General features: G+C 38.4%; 1 protein-coding gene across 1 annotated transcript; it reads right to left on the reverse strand.

Moving 5' to 3' along the window:
- Positions 1-2678: 2678 nt before the first annotated feature.
- LOC149571165 (subtilisin-like protease SBT2.5) lies at positions 2679-8909 on the reverse strand. The gene is made up of 10 exons (XM_089812733.1): positions 8242-8909; positions 6828-6972; positions 6304-6698; positions 5535-5630; positions 5326-5398; positions 4928-5213; positions 4444-4769; positions 4023-4290; positions 3587-3868; positions 2679-3458 (listed from the first exon to the last, which is right to left on the reverse strand). The coding sequence occupies exons 1-10, from the start codon at positions 8493-8495 to the stop codon at positions 3052-3054; spliced, it is 2532 nt and encodes an 843-aa protein (XP_089668859.1). The 5' UTR covers positions 8496-8909; the 3' UTR covers positions 2679-3051.
- Positions 8910-9271: the final 362 nt, after the last annotated feature.

Below are 9271 nucleotides of genomic sequence, written 5' to 3' on the forward strand. Positions count from 1 at the left end.
AGAAATATTTTTGGATGATGCAAGATTGCCCTTACATCCAAGATGCTATTTCATCAATTAGTGTCATAAAGAAGCAAAAAGAAAAATTACATTTCACAATCTACTATATAGGCATAATATGTGCTCCTTGCTATTAATTGTCAACAAGTGATGTGGATCAAATAGAATCTTGAAGGGATTCATGAGAAGGTCATAGAATCGAATGTTATTTTTCTTGATAACACTAGTGTAATAATATTTTCAAAAATCTAGTGATGCGCTCAAAGACAAAACATATCGCAATAAACTATCATTTTCTAAGAGAATGAGTACATGAGAAAAGGGTAGGGCTTGACTATGCACCTATAAAGGAATGAGTCGTTAATATATTCACTGAGTCATTATCTCAAAGATCAATTAGGAGTCATTCCCCTATTTGCAATTAATTAGAAGATGGTTGATTGCATCAAATAATACATGCCTACTCAGAATATCATGTGTATAAATTGATGTAAAGGTGGACTACTCCATAATGGGAGAAGTCCCAGAATTATTTTGGGAGAATTCTTCGTATGATGTTGTGATACAATGAGGAAATATAGTACAATCAAGGAGGAGAGGTTAAGGGAAATGAAGAGAGATTGGTTATAAGGAAGATGATGCATATGAAAATGAAGATGAAATCTTGAATGGATAGTTGTCAAAGGGGGATTGGTGTGCAAAGGGCATATACGAGTCAAAGGGGGAGAAATGAACTATTGGAGTATGCTACTTAGGGAGAGAAGTGTTGAGATGTGTAAAGCGGAGAAAGAGGAGATGAAGTATCCATGAGTTCCATGAGTATTACCATAGGAGTATATGCAAGGAAACGAGCAATGAGATATAGACAAAAGTGGAAACATTGTAGTTAGAATCATTGCAAAAGTAAAGAGTGTTGCCCATGATAATCAAAGATTAGAAGCTAAAGAGCGGATAAGAAGAGTTGGAGAAAATATCAGAAGTGTTTTTGCCAATATATGAGTGTTGTCATTCATGAAGAAGCCAAGAGGAGCTGTGAATTATTCTCATACTGCAGTGCTTAAAAGGTCATAAAACTAGTATCAACAAAAATAGGCGCTGAAGGGCATGAATAAAGCTCAGTCATAGAACTATCAACAAACATGAGCTCTTAGATTCAGCTTGTTGATTATGAGGGCATTCTATTTAGATGTCAGAAATGCCATAAGATCGGCCACCTCGCAACGCGATGCTTCTCTGAAAAGGTTAGATCAAAAAAGTCACCATCTTGGTGGAAGGGGGTTTTGGATGATCACTACATTGTTCATAAAGCTCCCTCTGTTGGGGGTGGGTTGGTTGATTCTTCTCAGGATTCTTTGGAGGCAGATTCTGTAGCTGCTCCGCGTGATTTAAATGTTTCCTCTATAGTGGTGGCCAGTACGATTGTCCCTCCTTCGAATTTTTCCATCTCTGATTCGACTAATGCTCCTCATGTGGCTCTAACTCTGGGGGGAGCTGTTGACCCTCTTAAGTGTGGTGGTGGTACTTCTTCCTTGGCTGCGAGGGATTTGGGGGATGCTTGTGGTTTGGATGACTTTGCTTGGCAGAGGGCTGCTGGGATGTTGGAGGATGGATGGACAAAAAAAAAGGAAAAAAAGTCAAGCCCTCTTGTCCATCAGTTGATGTCTTAATGTTCTCAAAAGACGAGATCTAAAAGTAAATCTTGAGGCTCGAATTTCTTTTCCAGCTGCTCACCTGGTCCTTTTTGAGGCTATCCCTTTTCATTTTGGTTAACTTGGTCTCTTTGGCTTGTTGTCTTGAACTTTGACATGGTTCGTGATTAAATGTCTTCTTTTGTAGCCATGGGGTTTCAAGATCTCGTTTAAAACCTGTTTAGGTGGTAGTAGTGCATTGTGTTATCTGTGAGGCCACCCTGGTCACCTTGTTTTGTCAGGGGACCTATCTCTTCTAAGGTTTGTTGATTTTAGGTTTGGGCTTCATTGAAAATTATAAAATCTGTAAAAAGTTTCAGGGACACTTCAAAACCTATTTTCCTTAATCAAAAACAAATCTGAGCTTCTTTGTTCAAGAGAGAGTTGGAGATTCGACGTTTCATTTAACATTCTAAGTATTCAATTCTGCAAGTTAAAGAGGTCATAAAAGTTGCATCAACAAGACCCTTTTCTCTTTGAATTTCAAGGATCTTTTAAGTTCATTGAATTTCAAACTTGCTGCTTAAAATTCACCACTAGTTGAAACCCATTTTTAGTGTGTAATTGATATTCAGTTAACAACATTAGTTTGATATGCGGTGGACCGAATACCTTGAAACTCATATTAGCATAATTGATATTGATTCAAAAATATATAATTATCTGCCATGCTTGGAGACAAAACCATGAAACGATGTGAGTTAGCAAGCATATAACCACTTAAAACTATGAGTAACCCACCCAAATTAGCTGAGTAGTTGATAATTGAAAACAATTGATGAAGCAAAACTTGCACAGCTTAGTTGAGATTCATTTGTGAGAGCTCCATAGAATAAAGCTTTTCTGAATGTCAAAATGCATATACAAAGGTTGCTTCGTTAAGATCCATCTGTGGGAAAAGAACCTTTTTAGAATGCCAAATAGCATGTACAGAGGCTAGCTTATGTTAAGATCAGTTAGTGAGAAAAAAATCATTTCTTAGGATACCTATTAGAGAAGAGAAACCTTTTTTGAATGCCAAACTGCTTGTGTTTACAAAGGCAGTGGTGCCCCATGGTGTCCCCCACAAGATGAATCAATTAAAATGCAGACACTAAATAGTTCACAGAGCAATTATTCTGTAACTGCACCAGTTACATCTATATTTCTGAAGCACAGAAAATAGCAAATAAATATTTTCTCCCAGCTCCAAAAAGATTCTTGATGTCTATTTCTATACGAGGAGCTAAGCTGCTCCTCACTTATTCCACTTCACTAAAAATTCAAAACTTATTAAAATGGCTACAAAGAATTATATACCCTACAAAAATATAAATGGATGACCCTTAAAACACTAAATGTATTCTGCTATAAGGCTTGTTAATTAGGATACCTTAGCTAATACTGCTACAGGCATCCTCACTAGGTGACCTTTGTCTCCTTGAAGTAGAATTTCACCAAAGCTATAACTTCCAGTGGGAAGTTTAGAAGATAGTGTCACTGAAAATGATTTGGTCTGACCTACTTCCATAATCAGTACCGAAGGGTCTATTGTCAAAGAAATGTCTTGGGGCATTGAACTGGATAGTTTGTATGTTTCTTTTTGTGCCACATTTGTGACTTTTCTCAATATGGTCTGAGATCCAACAAGATTAGAAACTGCTATGGATGGTGTGTTAAGATCAATTGGGCGCCCTGATTTCGGGCCACATGCTGAACCAGTAATATTTACAACTTGACCTTTATCAATGCCTGGAACAGAACAGAGGAAGCTGACATAATCTTCATACCCTGTAAGCAAATCAATTTACAAAATTAAGAGGGATGCAAAGCAAAAAAGAAAAGACAAGTTTGTTTGGAATAACCCAAAAGTTTCCAAGTGTCAGAGGTTTTAGTGTAAAGGTCTAAGGAGTGCATGCCTGCATCAAAAATGAGCCCTGGATCAAGAGCTCCTTTGGGATTCACAGCACCACTTCCATAGTCAAATGGTGTGGCCGGCACAAGAACTGGAATACCGGAATCAGAAAGATGTTGTGCTTGTATGGCATTTCCATTGTGGTCTACGGTTGTAGATGATGTTTGTAATGCTGATTTGATGGCAGTTGGGCTCCATTCAGGATGCTTCTGCTTGATCAAAGCTGCAATGCCAGCTATGTGAGGTGCTGCCATGCTTGTTCCTGATATCATTGCAAATCCTTCTCCTGCACAAAACGAATATGTCTTCTAAATCATCTAAAAAACTAGATGAAAATTTATCATCCCCTTGAAAGATGTGTGTGAAAGTTTGTCCTACATTGTAATATAAAAAACTAAGACCAAATAAGCTAGTGACTGCAACCCATGATAAGTGCACACCTTGATAATTAGCCTCATCAGTCCCATTTGGAGTCCATGCAGCCCATATTAGAGAACCCGGAGCCAAAATGTCTGGTTTCAGAACATCGGTATCTTCATAACTATAATCCATTACGTCTGGTCCTCTTGAAGAATAAACCGCCACCTGAGGAGCTGAACTTTGGAATTTGGGGGTCAGCCCATTTCCTATCATAGCTTTTGCTCTAAAGCTTGTGACTTGACCTGATGCATCCCTTATTGTTGATCTATTATAGTAATCGATAAGAATCTTCAGCAAAACCAAACAATGCAAGTGTCAGAAATATATGATGGTAGGTCGATTAAGTCAATCTTCCTGTAATCATATTGCTAACTACAGGAATAAACCATTTAAACTTCTTTGAAAACTGCATCACATGTCTTTGAGTGATATAAGACATACCGAAGATTTCTCTGCTTCAGTTATAACAATTCCTGGAACAGGAACTGGAACAGGATCAAATTTAGCTCCTGGTGAAACAGTCTCCACAACCAGAATAAAACCTGCTGCACTTAAACTCTTTGCTGTTTCCGCCACACGTCTCACACACGCACCCCCGAATACAAAATTGTATGAATAGCCACAAACTAAAATATTGCCTTGAATAAGAGCCTTGTTCAGAACCTCGGGTCTTTGGCAGTCAAATGGATTGAACATTATATCAGAAGTATTTAACATGGCATCATTTGCTGCAATTAGAGTGTATGACATGTCTTTTCGTGTTGGAGCTGTGCAAAGAAACCATTTGAGACATTCAATACTGGTTGCGAAAGCTAGGAATCCAAACTAATTCTCTATAGAAATTCTATAAAATTTCAAGTGTTTACATCTGAACCTGTTTGATCAGAGCAGAAAAGAATTCAAATTTTCTGGGTGAGAAACTTACGTGCAAGCCCTATCCCAGAAATGCTTTTTCCATTTCCAAGAAAAACCATATTTTGATAGCTTCGGTCATCCACACCAGCCGCAACAGAGGTTATCCATGGGCTGAATGACACCATAGATTTGGGAAATGGACCGCCATTTCCTGCAGCTTGTACTACAAATACTCCTGCTTTGACAGCAGAAAGAAGGGCGACATCAAAAGGATTGAGAAATGTAGTCTTTGCAGCTGCCGGAGGACTGTTTGGTCCAACAGAAAGGTTCAAAACATCAACACCATCTTCTACAGCCTACAAACAAGGTATGAAATTCCTTTAGTTCCTTCTGAAGATTTTTTCTAGCATTTATTTTCCCACTCATTTTGCATGCTCGTCAACAACTAGCTAGGGAAATGATTAAAACCTGATCAATAGCTGCCACCACATCAGCAACAAAACCTCCAAATTGCCGGTATAAGGCCTTGTAGACAGCAATACTGAAATTGACATCGAGAATATCAAATTATTTAGACCATCTTAAAAAGCTGCAACTGCTGTATATATTTATGTGGAGGAAATCTCACTGTTTTGATAGTTACAGGAACTTCAGTTATTTTAATCACAAAGACTTACCGTGCCCTAGGAGCCATTCCACTTGCCTTCCCAAATTCGTAACCATGCATCCTCACTCGAATTCCAAAATTCCCTGCTGCCGTTGCAGCTGTATGACTGATTGTGGGAAGCAACCAAACCGCATGAGCTATGGAAAATTAAACTTGGTGCCCAAAAAGATTGATGTTTAAAGAAAAAGGAAGTTAAGTTGGGGCTACAGTTAAAAATTGATCTTTTCTGAAAACTCCAAAACAATTGAAGCATTTACACTGTGCCTAGTAATATCAGACACATATGATCTCAAAGGAAGAGGAAAATCAAATTTGAGATTTTACTTTTTCAAATTAATTATCTCTTATTGCACTAGAGAGACACTTCTCACATTAGATTCCTTTTTTTCAGGAATTTATAAGGGTTTCACTCTATGGGAAGCAACCAAAGCCCACATGAGCTATGTTGAATTAAACTTGGTGCCTAAAAAGATTGATGTTTAAAGAAAAAGGAAGTTGAGCTGGGGCTACAGGTAAGAAAATGATCTTTTCTGAAAAATTGAAAAGAATTGAATCATTTACATATCATCTCAAATGAAGAGGAAAATCAAATTTGAGAATTTACTTTTTCAAATTACTTATCACTAATTGCACTAGAGAGACACTTCCCACATTAGATTCCTGTTTCACAGATTTATATGGGTTTCTCTCTAGGGTTTCACTGATAAGACAGTACCAGTTCTTTCAAGCTACTTTGCATATCATAATGTTTTGCATAATCATGTAATTTGTTAACTTACCTTCCATGCCCATCCCCATCTAGAGGCGAAGCAAAATCAATCGAAGGGTTGAACGACCCTGCTGCAATTGCCGCAGATGCAAAATGCTGAGCCCCAACAATCTTTCCATTACAGAAATTCCTATTAGTACTGGGGTCAACCTCACATTTTCCTGTGTAACCAGAAACAGGCCCAAAATGAGGTAAATTGTGCGCTGCAAAGCTTGGATGTTGAGGATAAATCCCTGTATCGATTATACCAATAACCACCCCTTCTCCTGCTTTCTCTTCGCCTCCTCCACTTGGCCACACTGTTGTTGGAAGCCCCAGAAACTCTGGGGTATGAGTTGTCAATCTTTTAACTTTCCAGTCCTTCTGAACATGTTTTACCCTCGGTGATTTCCTTAATCTCTCTGCCTGTAAACAACGCATAAAAAACAATATATTTCTGACAAGTGAGAAGACAATAGTATAAACAGAAAGTGTCACTAATTCATTTAACTAGCAATACAACCCCGAATATAAAAACAAGCAATTTCCCTGTACCTGATCCGCTGACATTTGGACAGCAAACCCATTGATGATATGTCGGTAGCTGTAGAGTTTTTTATAGTTGTCTGTGTTAAAGAGTTCACCTAGAAGCATATCATGCTGCAACGCCAAGTGTTGGGAATAGGACTTAACGGCCTCACTGTTCACAAAAAAGATAAAGGCTTGATTCAGTCCTTGGATTAAATAGTGACCACCAAAATTACCAATAATGTCATTTAGGGAAATAGCTAAGTACAATGCCATTAATATCATTTAGGGAAATAGCGAAGGACAGCAGGGACAGTTTTGCTACTATCTTCACAGCAAACTCTTGTATCCATTTATTCAACAAGGGACTGTAGAGAAGCTGAGGGCACTCATCATAAGATTCACAAAAGAAGGGCCAAAATGCAGCGGTCTGCCCCATAGACTATCATTAGCTTCTTCTTTCTTAATAGATACTCCTTGCTATTTCCATCAAAAGCGTTGATTTGGAAGCAGAGATAACTTGAGAATGTATGTGCACATGTTTGTAGTTACTCCTCCGATCTCAACTGATTAAAAAACCAAGTAAAGTATACAAGGTTCTGATTTTGATATATAGGTGAGCAAACATGTTTTTGTCCTAATCCAAAACACATCCCTATTCAAAACCCAGAACAAATGTAACTGTTTCTTCGCTATCTGAGCTTCTCTTAGACCCTTTTCTGCCCCTTTTCTGACCAGTCACACAGCAAGTGCCCACTTGAGATATTTTCCTGCTATTTCATCAATATAGTTCCAATATACAGCACTCAAAAACCATATCCGGGGAAGTAGAGCTAACTAGAGAATGCACATGCAAATGCTTGTAATTACTCTACCGATCTCAACTGATTTTGAGCAATCGAAGTATAGGAGGTTCTGATTTTGCAATAAAGGCATGCATTCATGTCGCTGGTCCTAATCCAGATTAAACCCCTGATTTTAAGCACTCGAAAACCCAGTACAAACTTAATTGTTGCTCTGAATCCACACTTGTTCTAGACCACTATCTACCCGTTTTTATCACTTCCGTAGCCAAAACCAACTGAAGATGGTTTGCCGATATTTCATCAATTCAGGCAACAGAGGTCCACTAAACTGCACTCAAAACCATATCACAGGAAGCCCTGTTTTACTTGCTCCTACTAACTTACAGGAACTTATCAATCACTTTCGTGATTCATAAAAGTCTACTTTGGACTTCATGGTGTGCTAGAAGAACTTGATTTTCCACGGCTCTATACTGGTATAGCATATCTATGCTAAATCTAAGTTTTAGCCCACAAATTTCCGTGACTTCAGGGAAAAAAAACCCAAAATCTAAAAGATGAATAAAAGACACCCCAATATCTTAAAAAAGGAAATGACAAAAGCTCGTAGCTAAAACTCAAGTACTAGAGCTCACCTCGTTGCGTCAATCTTGCCACCAGATACAGCAGTTGCTTCAAACCCTGGAATGGAGCCAGTATAGCCCACCACGGGATCCCCTTCAACCGTCACAATATATACCCCGGCTTTAACCGAATTCAGATGCAATACAGCAGCAAGAACAACAATTTCGACCACCATCAATCTCATCCTTATGCTCATCCTATCCCCCATTATGACTGCTTTCAGATCCTCTTCAAAACAATCAAATGTTTCAGCGACCCAAAACATCAAATGCCATTATTAAAATCTGTGTCCTTTGAACACTCTACAAGAATACTGTATCGTAGGCAGCAGACAACAAGGGTACATTTGATTAATTGCTCTCTCTTTGATCAGAGTGTACTATCCACTTCACAATTCAGCTTCACTGCTCAAAGTGAATGGTCAAAATTAGACCCTGCCAAGGTAGGGCAGTTCATATATACCCATTGGCTAAAGTATTCCGGAAAATGTGTTTTTTTCTTTGTAATATACTGAAAACTCTGGCAAAGGGAGATTTTTGTAAGCTTGGCACATGGTAGTGGAGTCCACAATGGCTACTGAACCTCTGGGTTTGTATATAGGGAAACATAACAATATTCATGTGATGATGCTGGGCCATAGCGCTCCTTGTTTGCATTTACTCATTCAATGACCACAGGACAAATCAGGCTGCATTACGTGGGGAGGATCACATGAGATTCATTGTATTTCATGCCCCCTGCGCCTTATTTTCCAATCGACGGCTCACATTATTTCAAACAATTGGAGCTATGCAGAATAGGATATTTGTGTCCGTTCGAAGATGGATCTTCCAACGACTATTTTCTCTCTATGCTAACGGTTATCTATATCTTTTTTATTATTATTATTTTCTTGTTTTCCAGAATTTGTACTTGGTTATTTGAACCATGATTTCAAGGTGGGCAAGCTAGCCTACAATAATTGTGAAATAAATTGTAGCAGAAGTTTTAGATCCACAAAATCACACAGAAGAACTTGCACGAGTCCCCATGTGGGTGCAG

Source organism: Cupressus sempervirens, chromosome 2, assembly GCF_028749045.1.
Source record: "Cupressus sempervirens isolate cs-2001-9-10 chromosome 2, ASM2874904v1, whole genome shotgun sequence".
In the NCBI taxonomy this organism is placed as follows: domain Eukaryota; kingdom Viridiplantae; phylum Streptophyta; class Pinopsida; order Cupressales; family Cupressaceae; genus Cupressus; species Cupressus sempervirens.

Coding starts and splice junctions, on each gene's coding strand:
- LOC149571165 (XM_089812733.1), bottom strand. CDS start 8,495: ATGTTTTGGGTCGCTGAAACATTTGATTGTTTTGAAGAGGATCTGAAA. Junction 6,699..6,827: donor TCCAAATGTCAGCGGATCAG/GTACAGGGAAAT, acceptor CGTTGTTTACAG/GCAGAGAGATTAAGGAAATC. Junction 4,770..4,927: donor TTCTGGGATAGGGCTTGCAC/GTAAGTTTCTCA, acceptor TTCTTTGCACAG/CTCCAACACGAAAAGACATG.